Source organism: Centropristis striata, chromosome 9 (genome assembly GCF_030273125.1).
Source record: "Centropristis striata isolate RG_2023a ecotype Rhode Island chromosome 9, C.striata_1.0, whole genome shotgun sequence".
NCBI lineage: Eukaryota > Metazoa > Chordata > Actinopteri > Perciformes > Serranidae > Centropristis > Centropristis striata.
In genome coordinates this window covers 6314571-6337762 of record NC_081525.1, presented here as the reverse complement: position 1 = coordinate 6337762, position 23192 = coordinate 6314571, and the positions used below count along the sequence as shown (strand labels likewise).

Sequence of the window (23192 nt, the reverse complement as noted above, 5' to 3'; positions counted from 1 at the left end):
TAAATGTAAAACCTGATGATTTTCTGCTATTTATTTTTCATTATTACTAGTACAAATAACAAAGTAGCCTAGTGAAATTACCCCACTACAAGTAAAAGCCCTGCATTCAATACCTTACCTTGTTACAAAAGTATCGGCATCGAAATGTACCAAAAATATGAAAAGTAAAAGTACTTCTTCTGCAGAATGGCCCCACTTTATATATTCCAAATATATTATTGGACAATTAATATTCATGCATGTCTGTAAGCAGCATTTTACCGCATGTATTATACTATTCACACACAAGGTCATTCCAAGTGATTTGCAGAGGCATAAAAATAACCTACATGAAAACTACAACAGACATTAAAAGCATTAGAAGCTGCATTTAAAGCAGAATTAAAATATAATATTAAGACAGTAAAAGTGTATTTAGAATACGATAAATACGGTTTGTGAGAAAGCTGAAGTAAACAGTAATGTTTTCAGCTCTGCTTTAAATGAGCTGACAGTTTGAGCAAACCTCAGGTATTTAAGGAACTTGTGAGGAGCAGAGGAACTAAATGCAGCTTTACCTTCCTGAGAACACTGAGTAAACCGGTCCCTGATCACCGAAGGGGTCTGGATGGATGGAAACGTATTGCTGCCACACACACAAAAAAGAGCTCAATATCACGTTATAACGTGATAAGTTTCACGTTTTAACATGAAATGTATCAAGTTTTAACGTAAAACTGAGCTTCTTCTTTTTTTTAGTGTGGCATCAATACATTTCCGTATGGATGTACCTCAAAGTACTTAAACATTTTGACCTAAGTACAGTACTTGAGTAAATATACTTACTTATATTCCACCACTGGCTCTCTCCCTACAGCCTATGCCCCTTCTCAGCTGTTTAAACCACATTGCCACACTGGTAAAATAATAGTCTAAGTCATTTTTTGTCAAAATTGTTGTTGTTTTTGCCTAAATCATCTCCTCATGACGCAGGCCACCTATCGTAAAATCCTCAGTTGATCAGATCATGTGATTTTACCCCTTTAAGATAATCACTTCTTTGACAATTTGCCACATGCATAGGCATCAGATAAGAAACCAGCAAAGAAGAGCTAGAGGGAGATTGTTTAGTTATCAGTTTAGTTTATCAGTGTTTTATTGTTGACACTAATATTGGTAACACTTTACTCTAAGGTGTCTACATAAGAGTCACATGAGCGTGTCATAAACATGACATGGGATGTGTCATGAACATTAATGACACTTTAAAGTAACATTAATGCTCATGATACCTGTCATGTCATGTTTATGACAGGCTTGTGTGACTCTTATGTAGACACCTTCAAAATAAAGTGTTACCATATCTTGCTTAAGTCACAAAGGCATGTTCAAAAAATTGCCTAAGTCATTTATTTCTCTTAAGTTACATAATTTACACAGTGTTATTACTATGCCAATAGCCATCCTTTGTTACATCCTTTTTGAGTGAAATGATCAATAAATGTCATATGTTGCACTTTTGGTGAAGTTTTTTGTGTTTCCTGCAAAACTTGAAAAAACGAGCGATTATTTCAACAGGGTGACGACATTGAAAAGACTGATCCCCGTGTCATGTACACGGTTATACAAATTCCGAGCTTTCGGTCGCACCTGAAGGCGTCATAATTCATATCCAATGAGACCCCGCCCTGTCCACCGTGTACTGACCGTCACTCTCATCTGTCTGTACAGTTGCAGTCGCGCCTTCACGCGCTAGCCTCCATGGCGACTTACTAGAAGAAACACCCTCTTCTTTTCATCTCGACCAGCCGGTTAGCTCCCGAAAGTGAGCTGACGGGCGTGTTGAGAAATGGGATGATGTAGCGGGGAAACTCTTCGGACGAGCCACGCAGTACCTTAGCATGCTAAGCTAACGCGGAGCCAGGAGAAACTAGCCGGAGCCAGCGCGAGCTAACGGCTGAGAGCTAACGGCTAGCCTTCACCTGCGGGCGGTTTCTTGCTAACTGAACAGCCGCTGCTAGCTTCAACAGGATGGAAAGTGTGAAGGAAAACCAGTCCGGGGCGCTTTCAACTTCGTCAACACCGCAGGGGGGGCTGGACTCGAGCGGTGACAGTCATTCCGTGAAGCCGTGTGGATTAACGCCGCTGTGTGCGGGGAAGAGGGGCTCAGTCGGGGAGGATGACGGCGGGGAGGCGAAACTCTTCGGGAAGGGACTGGCAGCCACCTCCCTGCTCCAGATCGCGATCAGGAACGGGATCTACCAGAACCAGGTGGCCAACGCTATCGGCGGTGCGGCCAAGAACATGAACATTCCCGCCGTGAAAACAGCCAACATTTACAGCCTGACCTCGGTCAGCAGCACCACTTCTGTCAACTCTTTGCTGGGCAGGAGGCGGCAGCGGCACAAGAGGAACCTGTCGCTGGGGGCTCCACCGAGCAGCTGCAGCAGCTCCCCCGGCGGGTCCTCTGCAGAGACGGCCAGCCCGGCTCCCACGGTCTCGCCTCTGAGCACCCTCAGCCTGGATCGGAAGACTTTTCTTCGACAGAAGCAGTCCAAACAGCTCCAGGCCTCGGATAAGACCTGGGTGAGATCGGACCTACGGCGGGGCTGCATTCACGTCCACGACTGGCTCACGCCCTCCTACCCGCGGCCAGTGCTGTTGACTGTGGACACCACTGCTGCAGAGGTAGCCTGTAAGCTGGAAGGGAGCAAAATTGGGGCTGTGTTGAGAATTAACTGCAAAACTGCTGCTTTAGTCGACTTAAATGATAATTGCAAAGATAGTAACGGACACAGTGATGAAGTGGATGTCAAAAACCCCAAAGCAGATGAGAGTGAACTCACAAAACAGTATTATCCTGATACTAAACTGTCCTCTAACTTGCTGGATGATAAAACCGCAAGTAACTCTTCATCTGAGGTCTATCTGAATGATATTGGGATGGATCTGAGCCTGAGTGTGGGAGACTGTTATGGGGTCTACTCTGGTTCAGATATGGAGAGCAGCACCTGTGAGGACTTCAGCCCAGGTGGACCCAGAAGCACAGAGCACCGGGACTCGCTCAGTGAGGGGCTGGGTGTGGGCACAGACTCCTCAGTGTTGAGCCCAAACTGTGACAGTGCCACAGAGGGACCTGACCCCTTTGAGAGCTCCTCAGATGAAGTTGACCTCACCTCTTCCCCAACACATTCAACCGACAACTCTGCTGCAGACCTGCCCACCACAGACCCCTGCAGTGCTTCCAGCCAAGTGACAACCACACTAGATGAAACTGAAGCTGGAGCTGAGGATAATGCAGATACCCCCAAATTAATCAAACCTCCCTCTAAATGCCCCAGCAGCTCTCAGACTCGGCCCCTGTCCAGCCAAGCATCTGTCCAGCCTGACCCAGAGATCCCAGGGGGGAGCAGGGCATGGCCGGAGCCCATCAATACTAGTCCAACCCCGGCCCTCTTCGTCCAGCTGCACGGTGGAGCTGTGCGGCGGCTGGGAGATGAGGAGAGGCCTCTTCAGATATTGAATGAGTACCTCACAAATCTGGGGTTTGAAGACCCATGGAGGGTGCAGGGAGAGGAGATGAATCCAGAGATTGGCTGCCTGATACGTTTCTACTTTGGTGAGTTCAAATTTTATTTAAAAAAAATCATAATAGAAAACATTTCTTACAGGTGGATGATGATCAAAATAAAGTATTTTATTGAATCAATCCAGGTATTTTCTTCTTCTTCTTCTTCTTCCTTTCTTCTTCTTCTTCTCCTCATTTGTTTCCCATTATACTGTAATGAGCCACTAGTTACACCATGCCACTTTAGTTGTGCTCGGCTTGTCTCTGCTCATTCATTGTTCATCCATTCTCAGCGTACCGTGAGCGCTGTCATTGTGTTTGGTCAGTCGGACTGTTAAACAAGTGTATTCAATTGTCCTGGCTGGACAATACCCAGTGTTTTGCCTGTAAACCCACTCAACCGCTCTGTGTGCAGGCCTGTAGGGAGACACATCTGGAGGTAACAGGTGTACTCTTTGGGCACACACCCATCACCAATCATGAGGCATTATGTATTCTGTTTCTCTTCTTCTGTCGGTGTTGTTGTTGTTATTGATGAAGATCCTGTTTTGCTGACCAGCAGGGTAAGAGGATGGGAAAACAGCCATGATCTCTTATGGGATTAGCACAACTGGATATTGTTTTTGACCTTGTTTTTTACACCATCAGCAGAGACGGTGGGGATAAAGAGTCATTGTGCGATATTTAAGCAAGAAACAGAAAAAAAATCTTTAAATTAACATATTACACGTTCATGTAACATTTGAAAACATCATTTTTCTTTGCTTTTTGCTTTGTTATTCACCTATAAATGCACACTATTACTACACATATTATCTTGGAGATATCCACACCCAAAACAGGCTTTCCTTTTTCCTGAAAATGTTTCATGGAGAGCTGGGCAATTTTCCCTTCCTTGACACCCTCCCCTACTCCTGGCTCCCACAGAAACATGACAGAGGAACAAAGCATGACGTAGAGTTAGGCCGATGAAAGCAGGGGCCCTTCCAGCTACTGCAGACAAACACACAGCCGTGAAACATGCAGCGAGAGACATGACATTGACGCCAAGACATTGGCAGAATTAGAAATTCCAGTCCCAACCTTTTTTTCATTTGTAGGCCTTTTGAAAAATGCGGGGAGGGGAGTGGGGGGGGGGGTGCTATTGTGGGGAGGCGCTATTGTGAAATTATGGGCCCATACCGATGTTTAATATAACAATTTGGTTGAAAGTCAAAAAATGTTATTTATTTTTTGTTATTTATTCCCCCATTGTTTTAAAGTCATTTAGTGTGTTATTACACAATCTGTGAATTTAGTCATACAAAGTTATGAAACAGCCTTTAATATACATTTTATTCAAAGAAAAATTATTTTATTTTGTATGAAAATTTTTCAGTACTCGCATAGACCAACATAAATTAAAGTTAACCTTAAAACAATCAGGAGCTTAAATAGTAATATTTTTCCCCTCATTTTTCAAACAGAATACAATACTTTTCCTATAACCTTGTAATACACAGGCAGTGTTTTTTCTATTCAGACTGTTATTTTTGAAACAGTTTTATGGTTTTGAGATCCATTCATTCACACAAAAATATTTTTTTCTGTCCTCTTGCTGTTGATGTTCAGAGCCACTGGACTTTGACTCAGCATAAGCCCTCTGGCAAAATGCACATTACCAACTATTTTCTCTCTCTCTCTCTCTCTCTCTCTCTCACAAACAAACACACACACACACACACACACACACACACACACACTTTGCTGACAGTTAGAGAAAGATGACCTTAGTGGAACTCAGATTTCACCTCCTCAGTGTTTCGGATCTCTCTGAGACAGTCGCAGCAGCAGACTCCTCTTTACCTCAGAGCTGCAGTACCCAGAGGTCACTGCTTTACTCTACAAGGTTAAAGACTCACCACGCATCAAACGTGTGTGATGCCTTTGCCCAAAACTCACTAAATACCAGCAGACTGTGACTGCAAACCTCTCATTTTGTCCTTGTGGTGTGAACATCACAGCTCCACAGCAGCTGTTTAGAATCTCAGATACTGGTTCAGATTTGGCTGAAATCCAAAGTCTGCTGCTAATAAAAAAAAGATGGATGGAAATGGAGGAACACATGGTGTATTTAAGGACACTGGGCTTGTCAGGGACGAGATGCACCAAAAAGTTACGTCTTAGCATGAACAGGAAATGGCCATTGGCTGCTTGATGAGAGACAGGATGTTCCCCAGCCGGAGAAATAGACGGAAGGAAAGGGCATGTATGCGTGGCGTGTATATATTAACACATGATGGGGAAGGGTGGACCCACACAATACACATTCCACGTTATTGTTTAGTTTGAAACGAGGCATGTTTCAGGTTGAACTCCATCAGTAGGTTTACATCACATTTATCCAATCATCGGCTTTATGCATTAGTGGTAAAAGACACCATATGATGTCACTAGGGTTGTCACGATACTAAAATTTTCAACTCGATATCGATACTCAGGAAAATATTCGATACTCGATACCATTTTCGATACCACAAGGATAAAAACAAAGACCCCAAAATTTAACAGGAATATTTTTATTAAGAAAAATGCAACATGTAAAAATGAACAGAACCACAGGTTAAATATTTATAATAAAAAACAGTTGTGCAAAAAGAAACTGCAACTATGAAAACAAGCTTCAGATACTCGATACTTTTGAAAATGAGTATTGTATCCGGACACAACGTTTTAGTATCGATACTTTTTTGAGTATCGATACTTTTGACAACCCTAGATGTCACACGTCAATAATCTATGACATATACACATTGGGGCTTTGATTAAATAGGAATCAAGTATCATAAGACTTGATTGTGTTTGCAACCTCCAGATCTAAGTTTAACATGAGTTGTTCTCCTCCAGTGGCTTCCATCATATCTTTATTTACATACTTACATCAGCAGTGTCTGCACTGCCAGGACTCCCTGTTCCTGTTTGCACCAGTGGTACGTACAGATCTTGAAGTTTTCATGTGGGCAGATCATTCATCTTGAAATAAACCACAAAAAGCTCTGAAATTATGGATGGCAGTCGCCCAAAATGATTTTAAACACAAGTAGAGCTGAAAGGATAAGGCGTTCCATAGAAAATCGATTGAAGCACATGCCAAATGTGAGGTTTTGCTTCTGCTTTTCTTTGTTAATGCAAACAGTATATTTCTGTTGGACCGATCGTCTGATAAAAGCATCAATTGAAATAAGTAACCCTGAGGTCTTGGGAAATTATAATGAGCTTATTTTAATATTTTCTGTCAGATAATTCAATTTAGAAAAAGTAGAGTTAAGTATTCAAGAACATACTTGTTAGTTGCATAAGTCATGGACATTTTAAGGACCAAAATGGACAGATGCCATTTTTTATTAATACTTTTTATGACATTGTGTGTTTTCATGGCTTGATTTTAGGTTTTTCCTTTCCTTTTATTTTTGTTGGATCTGTCTTAGTGTTTGTAACATCGTGATTTGGTAAAGACACTTTTTAGTCTCAAGATTAAAAAAAGTTGATCTTAGAAGAGTTGATCTTATCAAACCTCTGTTAAAGTTTGAATGCCAGTTGAGAGTAGGATTTCATTTTACATTTTGCTAAAGCAATAAATGTGTTAAGGATACTATTCCCACAAACATTACTTTAAAGAATACAACCATTTTTTGACAAAATCTTTTTTGTTAATTTACAAAACAATCATAAGATCTTAAATATTAAATGCTACTCGAACATATGTAGCTGTACAGCAACTTTGCCCGGATTGAATACTGTCTACAATTTTAAAATCTGATGTAAATCTGGAACCATCTCAAAGAATAATAAAAAAAAAACTCTCAGTCTGAACCAAGGATGTATTAAGGTTTGAAACCGAGCCCTCACTCAGGAGTTGGTTAGTCCCAGAAAAACCTTTGTGACGTTTAGTTTAAATCACTGGAGGAGGCAACAGTGAGGATCAAGGTGCTGGTGTTGTAAGACATTACATAAGGAGCTAATCTGATTTCAGGCCTCTCAGTGGCTCAGACTCTTCATCTGTCTTTCTTTCTCTTTTTCTCTAGTGTGTGTGTGTGACCACCAGAGCAGAGAATAAAATACACAAAGTGGAAAAAAACAGTTTAAGTATCCATTACCAGTGACTTAATTGTTGGTTCCACTGTGTTTAAACCCTGAAGGGGAGCACCATGTCTGGCCAGTCCCCTGCTTTGCCATGTGAACTGAACTGTGGCTGCTTTTTGTGTCAGCAAGGGGTTAATGTAACAAATCACGCCTGAGTGACTGCTCAGTCTCTCAGCCCACAGGCTATTAGCTACAATTCACTTACATAACCCCATAGCTCTCTGTCGCTCTCACTTTGTGAAAGAGAAGCCGTCTGATTCACAAAACCCCAGACAGCTAAAAATAATTCTGTTGTGCAAAAGGGCCATTATGAAAGATAGAATCAGTGTGCATAACGATCAGCATTTAATCTCATGTAATAAAGTTCTTTCTCCCTCTCCAGGCAAGCCTCGGAGTGTGGGTGGTTCTGAGCGCGTGCAGCTCTCTGGCGTGTTCAACGTGCGGAAGGGAAAGCTGGCGCTGCCGGTGAACCGCTGGTCGAAGCGTCAGGTCACTCTGAGTGGAACCTGCCTCATTGTCTCATCTGTCAAACACGCACACACCGGCAAGATGCACATCCTCCCTCTCATCGGAGGAAAGGTACTTTCTCAAGTGTTATCATGTTGCTTGTGCAGTATTCTGGCTTTGTACCTGTTAACCCATTGAGGCCTGAAAAATCGCTGGGCGATTTTAAAATAAGCCTCTAATTTTCTGGAAATTCTGGAAAAAAAAGTGTCAACTCTTCTACTAAATAATAGATTTTTCAGCCTCTGTAGCAGATAGAAATGAAATTCAAAAAGGTATTTGAGAGCTTATACAAATACTACAAAACGACGTATCCGCTTTCCAGGCTTCAATGGGTTAAAGGGACAGAATTCCTCTCTGTGGGTTAGAGTAGCACAATCATACTTTTGGAAAAACAAAAGGGTCAGAGATAAGGCTGTTCTGAATGCCTGTTTTTTTGTTTGTTTTTGTAGCTTTAGATGTCTTTCATAATAAATGAGTTTGTCTTTTAATACAATAGTAGTATTGGAGAAGAAATATTTTTGTTTTTGTGGTTATATAAATCTAATTTATGATGCTTTTAGATTTCTTAGACCGCCCCTTTAACATAAGTACCTCCCGTAAGTGGAGAGGGAAACTGTTTTTTCACTGTAGGGAAGATCTTGTTTGGCAAAATGCCAGACATATATGGATTTAAGGAAAATATTTTGTGAGATATAAAATATGTTAGGAATTTTTAAAATGATAACATCTATTACTAAAGTCAATACATTTTTTACTTTTGGACAACTCTCTGGAATTACTGGAAATGTTTGAATAACACCAGTCAGAAAGGATCCTACGCAGCCAACACTGAAATGAATAAACACACAAAAATAGCTGCATTCAAATGTTGACTTTTATTTTTTTACGTCAGCGTTTTACGTGAGTGTCTCAATTCTCCAAATTCGATTCAATTTTTCCCATATATCTTCCTCTTTTTTCAGCACTGATGGTTTTGCCATTGTTATATTACCAACCAACCCCATGATGGGAATTATGACACACCTAGTTATGAATTTTCCAGAGATGGAAAGGTTGAAACCTCAGTCTTTAAGTACACAAGATAGGATTTTTTTTTTTTAAACAAATGATGGAAGGAAACTAACAAATTCCCTATGCTGCAGGTAGAGGAAGTGAGGAGACACAACCACTGTCTGGCTTTCAGCTCAGGCGGTCCTCAGAGTCAAACCTACTACATCAGCTACGAGTCGTATACAGAGCACCTGCGCTGGCACAGGACAGCCTCAAAGGTACGTCAAGGCTAATTTTCCTTGAGGATGGTTGTGGGATCATTACTGCCTCTTGTGGCGACAAGCTGCTCATTACGGTCCCCCGTCTGTCCGTCCCCATCTTTGTCAGATTGCGTCCCAGAGGGTGAACTCAGTTGACCTGTCCTGCTGCAGCCTGGAAGAGCTGCCTGCTCAGCTCTTTTACAGCCAGGACCTCACACACCTCAATCTCAAAAACAACTTCATGTCGCTGCACAAAGGTGTTCCAGCACTGACCAGGTGAGTTTCTATTACCAACGCTCACACACCATACACGCTTCTATCCTGTGTGTTCAGGAGCAAGACAACAGGAGGAGCCGACAGATGGAAAGCAGTATTTCTTTCAGTATTTCCTCTTTGGTATCCTCTCTTTTGAATGTGGAACGTCCCTCAGTGTTTCTGCTGTCTTAGGGAGCTACCATATGGTCTAAAGAGGAAGCAGCTTAGATCAAATTACAGATGACGTGTGTGTGGGCGGCTGTGTGGTTTAGATGATTAAAAGAGACCGACACTTGTGATGAGAGAGCTGACATCCAGCCACCTGACCTCTGAGGCGGAGGGCTTGCTGAATTGGTCACTGAGTCTTTGTGTAGCAATCTATGGAAGTAAATCTGTGTCATCGGAGTTTCAAATAAAAAAGACATTGAATTTCTAGCACTGAATATTTATGCATTGAAATTATGAATCTGAATGTTTTTCAGCATTTAAAATTCAACCTAAAAAAATTCAACCTAAAAAAATTAAACTGCAAAAAATTCAACCGCAAAAAATTAAACTGCAAAAAATTCAACCGCAAAAAATTCAACCACAAAAAAAATCAACCTTTTTTGCTTGTTCCTCCTTGGGTCCCCGGATGTTGCAGTTTAATTTTTTGCGGTTGAATTTTTATAAGGTTGAATTTTTTGATGTTGAATTTTTTGAGGTTGAATTTTTTGCGGTTTAATTTTTAACGTTGAAAAACATTCAGAGACATAATTTCAATGCATAACTCAGATGACACAGATTTACTTCCATACAATCTCATTTTCAGTGTAAGAGAACATCTTTGGGCCTCTGCAGTTATTCTGCCATGGGATGAGTGCCCCATCAAAATACTTAAATTCATATCAAATGCTTATGGGGTAAAATCCATTACAACATGCAATCATATGCAAAATAAGAATTAAACAGGAGCTACAAATAGGTCTGTGTGATTATTAAAATATTAAAAGCTTAGGGTAGACGGCTACCTACCTACCTTACTTTCAACAAATCCCATAAAGAAACTAGAATGTACAATGTGCTTTCATGTTCATAACATATTTGCTGGGGAATAATTTGCACTGGCAGATTAAAACACATTTGGTGGTGAGAATTTCTGACAGCAGGACAGAATATGTCAGATCAGGATTTTTGGAGCTGATCACCAATCACTGGAAGCAGCACATAAAGGACATTGGCATATAAAATAACCACAAAAAGGGCTGGAAAAACTGTAATCTGTAAAGTAATTAAAGCTGTCAGTCAAATGTAATGAGGTGAATAGGTACAATACTTCCTTCTGAGGTGTAGTGGTGTAGAAGTATACAGCTGCATTAAATGTAATTACTTGTGTAAAGTACAAGAACTTGTTACTTGTACTTAAGTACAGTGTGTGAGTAAATTTAGTTGTAACATTCCACCACTGGCGGTGACAGAGGTGGGCTATTTGAGGCCACTTTGTGAATTTTGTTATTATGAAATAAAGTGAATCTTTTGCTCAACAGACAAGCTTTGGTTTGCACCTGCCACACATCTTCCTCCTTTCTTTCTCTCTACACAACTCTCTTCTCTCTCTCTCTCTCTCTCTCTCTCTCTCTCTGCAGCTCTGTCTGTTGGCACTGCAGTCAACCTCCTCTGTTGTCATAAACTTAAAAGTCAGAACACCAGCGGTTATTTTACATTTAAAAGTCATAAACCTTGACTTACCAAACAATCCCACTGGCTTGTTTTTAGCTCTAGGTCGAGCCAGCTTTAAAAACATGTTTATATACTTGACGTGATTCACCTTCAATTGTCCCATGAGGTTTGTGGTGTTGAAATCTTTTGGTTACATTCCACCACAAAGGGAATATACTGCAGATTGAAAATGTTTTGTGTTTTTCAAACAACTGATAGAACTGCCAGAAGCCATTTTTGCAACACATTATGGAATTGTCTCATGTGCTTTGCTTGATCTGATCGGCCTATCTAGAGGCAACTGATCAAACTATTTGAAAAAGAGTTAAAGGCCACAAGATAAATAGACATGTTGTTTAAAAAAGGTCTCCATCTTTCTCCACATCAGTGGTCTCAATGGCAGCAAGAAATGACTGATATTCTGTTTTCACTTAAAAAAGAAGATATGGCAGCGCTTCCTGAGTCATGCTTGTGCCTTATCTTGGTTTAACAGCTTTCTAACTGAATGCAAATTAATTCACTAGTGCAAAAATGAAAGACATTACACACAGACAATAACTTATTAAAGGAATACAACTCCTGGGTAGTCATGCCTCGTATTGATTTTTTAGATGGCTTGTGACCTGACAAACACAGTTATATAGATATGGTTGTTGAGATGAGAAGCATTTATGCATATGATCATCAAGCTGTATATTTCTTTAATATGTTAGTTGCCCAACAGTAACTGCAAAGTTTTTGTGACGTTTCAATCTATTTTCTACACTAAGTTTAGTCTATATATCCACTATTTACCTTACAGCAATTTCTGTCTCTCTATTTAGGCTCCTTTGTAACCAACAAGAGAATATTATGTTGAAGCGTGACATTTACTTAAAGACATTGAGCACATATGTACTGTATATACACTGCCATTGTTCCTCCATAAACACACGTTTCCCAGGCCATGTTTTTGAGGAAAGTGTTGTTCCCCTTGGCGTGCCTGTGACTTTCCCTCGGAAGGACGTGGCTCAGCCTTTCACCCTGACCCCCCTGTGAACTGGATTAGGTTAGGAAAGGAAAGGAAAGGAAAGACACACACACACACACACACACACACACACACACATACACACACACACATGCACGCCTCTACCTGAACAACATGTTGAAATATTTTAGTCGTGTAAACATTTTGCTTTAAATAGTATGTGTACTGCAAGTGTTCTGGTGCTGTGTCCTTGAGACCATGTGCAGGCTTCCTCTCGTAATTTTCCTTGTTTATGAGACGGGTGTTATGTAACTGAAAAGTTTTTCACAATGCTTGTTTTTGTTAGAGCCTCTATTCAGAAGAAGTCTGATTATAGAACTGAGCGATTAATATCTTTGTCCCTCTTTGTCTGCCCTTTTCTTCCTGTCCCCCCTCCCTCCCTCTGTCTCTCTAACTCTCTCTAGGTTTTGTAAACTGAGAAGCCTCAGTCTGTCAAATAACGCTCTGTCAGACTTTCCTCTGGCCTTGTGTGACATCACCTCGCTTACGGAGCTAAACTTGTCTGGAAACCGTCTCTCCTCTCTGCCCGCAGAAGTAGGAACCATGCACAAGTAAGTGTGCTGAGAGAAAAAAGATGACCGCTGGGACGCAGCTATTACTGATAACGGTGACGATAATTATGATGATAATTTGCTAGGTATTTGCCCGAGAGCAGAGTGAATCCTGTGTGACCTCAGACAGGAGTTGATGTCTTTGTGGTTCCATCAGTACAGATTAATCCCTCTCTGTATTAAGTGAACAACTGGCTGTGCACCAGCCTCCTGTCCTGACGGTGCAGAGGGTTTGTGCAGGTGATCAGAGTGCAGAGTCATGCTGATGCTGTCCCAGCTTTACAGGGGATTTGGGGTCAAGCTCTCAGTTACTGTGTGCAGCAGCAAATTGTGTTTATTCCTTATATCTACTGCAGTATACGACATGTCCCCTTACAAAGTTCAGCATTTGAGAGGGCTTTTATTGTGAGTTTTATGGATATTTTTTAACCCTTGTGCCTTAGAAGAGACATGAATTGCTTTATTTTAAAACAATTTAGATTTTATTCTTGATTTATATTTGATTTTTGCTTTAATACATATGTCAAACTTTTGGCAAGTTTTTTTTTTTTTCAACTTCAGGTTCTATTATAAGTCAATAATAAACTGTGTTTCGGAAATACAGACCTTCAGACCCAGAGGGACAAAAAAAAAATCCCCATTGAAAACCACAGTGTGTGATCCCAGGAGTCATGCTTTTCCTGCAGTGTTCGATGCAATGCATCAGTATCAAAGCTGTTGCCAAGCATTGACATATCTTAGACTATGAAAATTGTCACTAGCATTTAGTATACAGACAATAATACTTTTTTTCCTTTATAAAAAACAATAGTGATGTTATGTAAACAAACTGTTGTTTTAAGTGTTAAAATTCTCAAAATAAATTAAATTGTTTAATATTTATGATCAGGACAGATGCTTGTAAAAAAAAGTGGAAAACATTATTAATATGTAGTATTTTTATAGAACTTTTAGGAAGTAGAAAAAAAATCCCCAAGTATTTAGTATACAAAAAAGTTGTTGTTTTATTCATAACGATAAATGTTTGTTTTTTTTAAAGAAAGAAAAGGGAATTCATTTGGTAGTTATAATCAGGACTGAAGTTGGTAAAACGATTGTTTTGAGGACACCAGAACAACTTCTTTAAAGAGAGGCGCAGGTGTTAAAACATAATGTCAAGCCCTTATTCATCCCATCCTCTCTTGTTGTGTCCAGCCTGCAGACTCTTCTCCTTGATGGAAACTTTCTGAGCTCTCTGCCTGTGGAGCTGGGCTCTCTGGAGGCCCTGACCTACCTCGGCTTGTCCTTCAACTGTTTCAGCTGCGTTCCCCCCGTCCTGGAGAAGCTCAGAGGCTTGGAGAGACTCTGCCTGGCAGGGAACCAACTCTCTGTCCTGGATATGGCCGGACTGCAGTGGCTGCCTGCTCGCCACATAGATCTCAGGTAAACATATCCACACAAAGAGGAAAATCTGCTCAGCACTGCCTGTTTTTGTCCTGTGAATTTAAAAATCTTGAACTAAATGATTAAAATTCCTTCTACCCTCCTTCCTTATGTTCATGTTCTCCTTTGTGCAGGCTGAACCGGCTTCAAAACGTGACAGCAGGAGACTCAGTGCAGCTGGTCCACATAGTCCAGCTGGATCTAAGGGACACAGGGTTACAGGAGCTGGATGTCAGGCCTCTCTGCAAGCTGGAACTCCTCCGCTGTGACAGAAATGCTATCTCCCTCCTCAGGGTCAGTGGCCACGCCCTCAAGAGCCTGCACGCTGCACACAACGGTACTTGCATTAATTATGGACTGTATAAATGTAATAAACAGATAATTTCTGGCACAATATATACATTCAGATGCAGATTCTCAAAAATAATGCATGTTGTGTTTGTAGAGCTGATACTGCTGGAGGTGCAGCCGGTGCCAGAGAATCTGTCTGTTCTGGATTTGTCCTGGTATGAAGACTCTATGAATACTTTACTGTCCTATTTACTGTGTAAAAAGGAGGCTATGTGCTTGTTCTGAGCTGGGTGCTGACTGTCTTTGTTTTATTTAAGGAACAAGCTGGGATGTGTCCCTGCTTGGGTGTGCGAGAGCAGCAGACTGGAGGTGTTGGACATCAACCATAATTCTGTTACGGAGCTGCCCATACAGTGAGCATCACACAAACACACAGACACCTGCCACATGGGCATGTTTCTCACAAATAAACAGCATAAAAAGGGGTTCAGAAGTGCAGAAGGAAAGCTGGGTAGCTGCTTGGATTTAATAGTTAACTGTTGAATGGCTCATGAAGCTCATAATTAAAGACTTCTTAAAAGCATCAAACACAAAGCTGGAGATCAGACGCATCATGCTTGATGAAGGAGTGCTAAGGTTCTTTCTTCCTTTTTTCTGCTTTTGAACAGACATTAGCACTGCCAAAAAATGCAGCCTTCCTCAATCACTTCGTTGGCACAGTGGGAGTACTGATGCAGAGGAGAGTTGTCCATCAGAAAAGTTTAACTTAATTTTATACAGCAATTAAGTGGAGGTGCACTGATTATTAAAATAAACTCTACTTTATTGTCCTAAGTTATAGTGACTCCCGCTGAAAATGGAAGACCTTTTTTTTTATTATGTATTCAATGCAACATTGTTATTAGAGGCATGAGTGCAAATAGTGTACATACAGATAAAGTGGATATCAATAGTGTTGGTTGGACTAAACTCTCTTTAAATAAACACATTATTCCAAAAGGACTAATGTGTACCTGGAGCAACACACCTACACCAGTGCAGTACTATTTTCAGTCTGTGTACCGCCTCTGACAGCAACTAAAAACCTCCACTGTTGCCCTCACAGACAGTTTGATCATTGCTTTTCTGAAGTGGTGAACATGCACGATGACAGTGGTCCAGCCACAGGCTCCATGAAGCACAAATGTAATTCCAACTCAAGGTCAAGTTATCTGTTTGCAAGTCCTCTTCTTCTAGCCGGCCATGACTTAAGAGCTAAATTAAATGTCTATGACCTTTATTGGCCTTCAAAATGAGAGATTGGCTTTTTCTACGTAGTTATTCTTAATGCCTGTCCCCCGGTCTGATTACCCATAAAATCAGATGAAACAATTGACAGCACAGAAGAGCATATGTTTGCAAATGTATTGGCCCTCCTCCTTCCTTTTACTCCAAAAGAAACGCACCCGCTGTCCAGATAGAGATCTGTATGGCATGATGCGTTGGTGCTCATTGAAACACTAAAGCTTTTGTCCACAGGGGCCGCCAAGATCTACACACAATGGAAGTTCGTTCCTTGTAATAGCATTAACTAATTGTATTATAACAGGGTTATAAAAGTAATGCTCTGTGTTGTCATCGGGGTAAAACAGAGTTCACACACTGACTGGTTTACAGTACACACACACACACACAGACTGAGCTTGCTGTGTTGTTTGTGTGTTATGTAGGCTGCTGTCCAGTGGGAGCCTGAGAAAACTGCTTGCAGGTTGGAACGAAGTGTGTCGGCTGGCCGAGAGGTTAGAGCGATCGCAGCTCGAGGTCCTGGACCTCCAACACAACCATCTGACAGAGCTCCCACACAACCTGTTCATCAAGGCAGAGAGGTAAACACAGCAACAAAACATCCATTTTTCTTTTCTGCCTCTTAACCTGTGTTTTTCACTTCTTTCCGTTCCCACCTGTCAGTTTTATTTTTAGTCATTTGTTCGAGGACTAACTGTGTTTTCTCTGTTGGGATTTCATCACAGCCTGCGATACCTAAATGTGTCAGCCAATAAGCTGGACAACCTTCCTGCAGCCAGCCTGTCAGAGGACAGCTCCAGCAGCCTGGAGGAGCTCTATGTGACCAATAACAGCTTAACGGACAAGTGTGTCCCTCTGCTGACTGGACACGGCCACCTCAGGGTGCTTCACCTGGCCTATAACCAGTTGCAGACCTTCACTGCCAGGTAAAATACAAGACGCTGCATATGAACTGAGCTTACAAAAGCGTTAATCAATGTTTGGAAAGTACATTTAAGTGGCAGATTCATACCATTTTACTGAATTGTAGGTAAAACTTAAATCAGAAATTAAAAAATTGCTGTTTTTGTCAATGGAGTCTGGCTGTGAAGACAGCAAGCTTCAGTTCCCCGTCAGGGGAAGGGTTGAAAAATAGGCCTTACATCATTTAAACTGATAATGATTATTTTAGGTGGCTTAAAGACATTTTGCAGCAGGAAAATAGTATTTTGACATTAAAACACAGATATTTCGACCACTATGTGAATGTTTGGATTTAAATTACATAAGGAACACTACTAAAAAGCTACAGAATGACATAAAAACCTAAATAAGCAAACAAACACCCTTTAGGTGTAGTTCTGGAAATACTGCCTTTGTGAAGTTGCAGAACATCGCCCAATTTTGTGCACCTACTTGAAGGCTTGTAGGTTCACCCGAGTTTACATTGACTAACATTCCTTTACTTTTATGAGCTGTCCTGATCCTAGAAACATGGTACAGTTTATGTTATCACAGTCTAAAAACACAGCGTTGCTTCAGAATGAAGTTCAGGTCACAAGAGAAATGAGTCTGATAAATTAGGTTTCCTAAAATAAAGCTTGCAGTTCCAGTGCTCTGATTTAACCGTACGCTCACCTCCTGCAGTAAACTAGCACGACTGGAGCAGCTGGAGGAGCTGGACCTGAGCGGCAACAGACTGAGAGCCGTGCCCACCACCATCCTCAGCTGTCAGCGTATGCACACACTCTCCGCCCACTCCAACTGCATCAGCGCGTTCCCAGAGGTTCTCCAGCTGCCTGAGATCAAGGTTAGTGGAATGTACACTGGTATTTTAGGCACCGGATCCTTTCATTCATTCCGTTGTGGTGGTCCTCTTGAGCTTGAAAATGTAATGTTTTTCATTCGCACAAAACATCTACACACACACACACACTTGTTTAGCAGATCACTGTTAGCTGTTGTCCCAGTTAGGTGCCTTGTGGAATTACTTTGGGAAATTAAGGGCGGAAATCAGCGTCATTGTACTCTGAAAACAAAAACTGTGCTCCTTCTGTCCTTTTTTATCTCTCTGTCTACCTCTGTGTTCATCTTTATTCGTTTGGGCCAGATCAGGAAATCCTTTGTAATCTCCTGGTAATCTCTTCCTTTCTCTGAACCCAAATGACGGTTCCACTCTCCGCTCTGTACACAAGTGTGTTTGCAATAATGATGGGGAAAATAATACATTCCTAGATGCTTCATAATTCTCCCTCAAATGATTCTGCATGAATGCACGTAACTCCTCAGTCGGAGTTTTAAAAACACTTCAACAACATACAACTTGTTTTTGTTGATATTAAATAAAACCCCTGAGAAAGGGCAACCCATTTACTGTCTGATGAAAATTGTGTGGGATTTCTTTGAAAAATCTATTGTATAAATAATTCAATAAATTAATTATAACATAAAAAAATATGAATGTTCAGATTTTGTCATTATAGATATGCTTGATTATGCCATTGGTCATACAGTAAGAAAAAGTATTAAAATAAAAAAACTAGAGTCTAATTGAGTCATAATGCCATGAATCACAGGGTGAACTGACCCTTCGTTTGCCTCTTTTTTTGTGTGTTTTGCTTCTTCAGTGTGTCGACTTGAGCTGCAACGAGCTGACTGAGGTCACTCTGCCAGAGACGCTCCCGCCGAAGCTTCAGGAGCTCGACCTCACAGGCAACCCTCGCCTCAACCTGGATCACAAGAGCCTGGAGCTCCTCAAGTACGAACCTGAAAAATCCTGCAGCAGTAATAATAATAAATGACCTATGGTAAATATTTTGGACTCATGGAACCAACTGGCTGTCCCTTTCTTTTTTTCTTTCCTTTCTCCTGTCTGCAGTAATATCAAATGTTTCAGGGTGGATCCGTCACCTTCAGCTCCGTGTGTGAGTGAGAGCCACGGGGCCCCAGCTGTCTGGAGTCATGGCTACACCGAGGCCTCTGGAGTCAAAAACAAGTCAGTCCTCTGAACCTTTTTTTATGTTTCTATCTCTCACAGTTAATAAGAATATAATAAACCTTTACTTTATCTAGCACTTTTCCAAACCACAGGTACAAAGTGCTTCAAGAATATTCTGGTAGTAACCAGTAGAGAAGAATTTTCAATGAAATACTTTTTAAAAAGCCAGTTCATTTAAATATACATTCCAAAATGTTTTGTTAAAAAAAAGCAGTGATTCGGTAAAAGCATAATAGCTTCCAGCCTCCACAGCAGGACATAGATTAGCTTCTGTATTGATCTCCTGCCTGCTTCTCCAAATTGGAGACGTGCTGACCGCCATCTACTGTCATTAATACACTGACTAGGGATAGAAAAAGCCTCATAGAACCCCACTTCAAACAGTCCAAACTATCCCTTCAAACACTCTCAGTCAGCAGATCTTCGTTTGTGCAGATTTGCGGATTAAACTGTTTTATTTTGTTTGTTTTTGATTAAACTGTCAATAAAATTTAAGTGAAGCTTAACCTTGGACGTTATGCAGGATCTTTCTTCATCAGTTGTCCCTCCAGAATATGGAGTTTGAAGATGAGAAAAAAAGAACCAAACCCTCAAAGATTTAAAATGTGATTAGCAAAATCTCTCATTTTTAGTAAGTAATAAAAGTCTCTGAAGTGTAAACGGGACTCCATTAAGGTTTTAGTGTTGGCCAGAAGGCTCGTAGCTGCATTCTGAATCAGTTGCAGACATGCAGTTGCTGAATCATTTAGACGTGTAAATAAGGTCTGAACTCAGCATGCAGGGTGAGATGAATGGTTGTTTAGCTCAGCTGTAATTCTTTACAGAACAACATAGTAAACAGTCCTCTTTTCTGTTGTTGTCAGGCTGTGCGTGGCTGCTCTGGCTCTGGACAGCTTCTGTGGAATTCGTGAAGCTCTGTATGGAGTTTTTGACGGAGACAAGAATGTCGAGGTGCCTTACCTGCTGCAGTGCACCATGGGAGACGTGCTAGCAGAGGAGCTTCACAGAGGCCAGAAGCAGGAGGATTACATGACCAACACTTTCCTCACCATGCAAAGGTAAACGCACACAGATGAGATGCTTTACTAAGAAGTAAAACAATCAACCCTGAATACTTCCACAGCTGTTGACCACATACACACACAATCTTCATTAAGTGTTTCTGTTGTTCTCTGCAGGAAACTGGGCACAGCAGGCCAGAGGATGGGCGGCTCTGCAGCTTTATGTCACATCAGACACGACCCGGTGGCTCCCGGTGAGCACGGCGGCTGCTTCACCCTGAAGGCTGCAAACGTGGGCAGGTGCCAGGCTGTTTTGTGCCGCGACGGTAAAGCTATGCAACTCTCCAACACACACACCGTCAAAGAGGAGCCGGAGTACCACAGGGTCCGGCAGCATAACGCCATCATCACCGAGGTAAAGGCACACTCTGGTTTCATGTAGTGTTGATGGGGATTTGTGTGCATTAGTGCTGAAACGATGAGCTGATTGATAGATTTGCAGAGCGAAAGCAAGTGAAAAAAATCTTTTACAACCCTGATTCCAAGGATGTTGGGATGGTGTGTAAAATGTAAATAAAAACAGCAAACGTGTTTAAAATTATTGAATATTTAAAAAAGGATAAACTGATTATTGTTCTATTTTATTTATTTAAATGTAAGACAATGTACCAACTTTTTGGGGATTGTTGTAGTCATTTGTGAAGCAGGACTATGTTATAAGTGGTTTGGTAGGACACAACAACTTTTATTTTTTTTATATATAAGTTAAGTTGAAAAAGAATTTGAAATAATTACATTAACAGTGATTCAGTTATTAAAGAGATTAGGGTTTTAACTAAAAATGATTATTTTTATTTTTTTTTCTATTTCTGGGCATTTTATAGACAAACTAATTAATTGAATATTCAGACAAATCGCCAGATAATCAATTGATGCTTACGTATATAGACTGGCAGAAAATAGTGGAATACCCCATTGAAAGTTCCCAGAGCCCGTGGTAGCATTGTTCAATTTCTATAACGCTATAAAAACAAAATTATAGATCATCCCATTCATTCATAATAAATGACTGATTACCAAAATTGTTGCCAGTTAATTTCCTGTCAGTCTAGTTGTTTGAGCACTGTAATAGATTAACTGATAACAAACATCATCATAAGATGCAGGTCTAATGATTAAATTTGATGATTTGTCTGATAAAATGCCTAACAGTCCTTTATCTTCTGCAGGATAATAAAGTGAGTGGTGTGACTGACTCCACCAGGATCATGGGTTATTCCTTCCTGTGCCCGTCTGTGACCCCCAGACCGCACGTCTCCACGGTGACCCTCACCCCTCAGGACGAGTTCTTCGTCTTGGGCAGCCGGGGCTTGTGGGACATGTTGTCCGCCAGCGAGGCGGTGGAGGCGGTCCGAAACGTACCGGACGCTCTGGCCGCCGCTAAGAAGCTGGTGACTCTGGCTCAGAGCTACGGCTGCTCCGACAGCCTCAGCGCCGTCGTCGTCCAGCTCAGCATCACGGAGGACTGCTGCTGTTTCTGCGAGCCGCCGCCTCCCCCTCCCAGCCCCGGCCTGGGTGCACACACCAGCACTCACCCCTACTCAGGGAGCGGTGACGGCGGCATACCGCTGCCGCCAGCCTCCTCAGGGACAGTGAGCGAGCTGAGCAGCGAGTTCAGCACGTCTGAGATGAGCAGCGAGGTGGGATCCACGGCGTCCTCAGAGGAACCGCCGCCTCAGACCGAGCCCCTCACGTCTCACCTCAACCTGCCGGGGCGAGCCGGCGTGCGGAGACCGGCTTGTGGAGGCGGGAGCTTCCACAGGCAGTTCTCCGGAGCTCTGTCTGACAACGGCGTGGACAGCGAGGACGAGGAGCCCATCGCTGGCGTCTTCTCTAACGGCAGCCGCGTCGAAGTGGAGGCCGACGTCCACTGTCTGCACCGCCAAGACTGCCCCGCCTCCCAAACACACTCTCACGCCCAACCAAGCACAAACATCCCTCCAGCTGCCGCCTCCCATCACGAGCCGTCACCTCTCCCCTTCTCCTCGCCATCTCCTTCCCCCGTCCCTCCCTCCTCCCCCTGCCTCAGCGGGGAGACTCAGTCAGGGACTCTGGGCCGCAGAGCTCGCGCTAACGGCTCCGTGGCCTGCCAAGGAAAGAACCAGGACCTCATAGAGGAGGCAGCCGACGCCCCCGTCAGGAAGCAGGGGGGCTACTTCAACGCTCCTGCCCAGCCGGACCCCGATGACCAGCTCATCATCCCGCCAGAGCTGGAGGAGGAGGTCCGGCAGATCATCCAGCAGCAGCAGCAACAGCAGCAGCAGCAGCAGCAGCAACAGCAGCAGGAACAAATCCAAACACACAACCAGCAAGCACACAGCTACCAGAAACCTGTAGACTATTTTGTCACGCCCCTCTAACTTCTCGCCAACGTCTGATCCAGATGATGAACTGTGGAATCAGGACCGTCAGTCTTGATGCTCTGCACTGCATTAAGTCGAACCGCTCCCTCCAAAAAAGAACCTCAGAGTATTCTTAACATGCTTCTGGACCAGACAGACTGTGTTTTGTTATTTACTTTATTTTCTACTCTATGCCCCTTGAAACGCAATGCAATTTTTATAACACTTTATGTTGATTAAATCTTCACACGTAATTGCTTTTTACCATATCTTTAATTTGAAGAAGCACTTTGAATGCTTTTTATTAGACTTTTGAGAATCATTTTATGTTAAATGGTACTTTGAGAGACGGACCATTCTGTTTTTTGTGTTGTAGCAGACATTTCCCCTGTTTGTTTGCGGCTGAGGCCTTACAGTTGTCGGAGTTAGTAAAACTGTTAAACTAACTCCTAGGAGTTTAATACTTTAAAGTGACCTAGTCACTGAAGCGTACTAATATTCTCTGAGAGAAAAGATGATTATTTCAAAGAGGCTGTTTTTTCCAGGTTTGTGTTCTCGGGAGGTGTTCGGAGTGGTGCTGCAGTGCGGGGAGGGGGCCGGGGTCCTACAGTTATTACCAGCTCAATGAATGTTCTCAGAGCAGTGTTACAGGCAAATCGCACAAGAGAGCTACTTTTGCTATATAATAAATTAAAGTTTTCAGATAACCAAACATGGTGACTTTGACTTCTTGTTAAGGAGATTGAAATGATACTGTGTGCAGCCATCTGTGATGTTGTTTTTCAGAATCTTTTACAGGCTTTGTTTACAAATTACAGACATTTTCTCATTTAACCGTCTTGGTATCAAGCCATG

At 42.0% G+C, this 23192-nt stretch overlaps 1 protein-coding gene across 1 annotated transcript; it reads left to right on the top strand.

Moving 5' to 3' along the window:
* Positions 1 to 1688: 1688 nt before the first annotated feature.
* LOC131977635 (PH domain leucine-rich repeat-containing protein phosphatase 1-like) lies at positions 1689 to 22639 on the top strand. The gene is made up of 17 exons (XM_059341039.1): positions 1689 to 3598; positions 8052 to 8248; positions 9319 to 9444; positions 9554 to 9702; positions 12814 to 12960; positions 14155 to 14382; positions 14517 to 14719; positions 14828 to 14888; positions 14991 to 15086; positions 16383 to 16538; positions 16683 to 16883; positions 17584 to 17746; positions 18564 to 18694; positions 18815 to 18931; positions 19798 to 19992; positions 20113 to 20350; positions 21165 to 22639. Exons 1-17 carry the CDS (start codon positions 2011 to 2013, stop codon positions 22353 to 22355), a joined length of 5187 nt encoding a protein of 1728 aa, XP_059197022.1. The 5' UTR covers positions 1689 to 2010; the 3' UTR covers positions 22356 to 22639.
* The last annotated feature ends 553 nt before the right edge of the window (positions 22640 to 23192 follow it).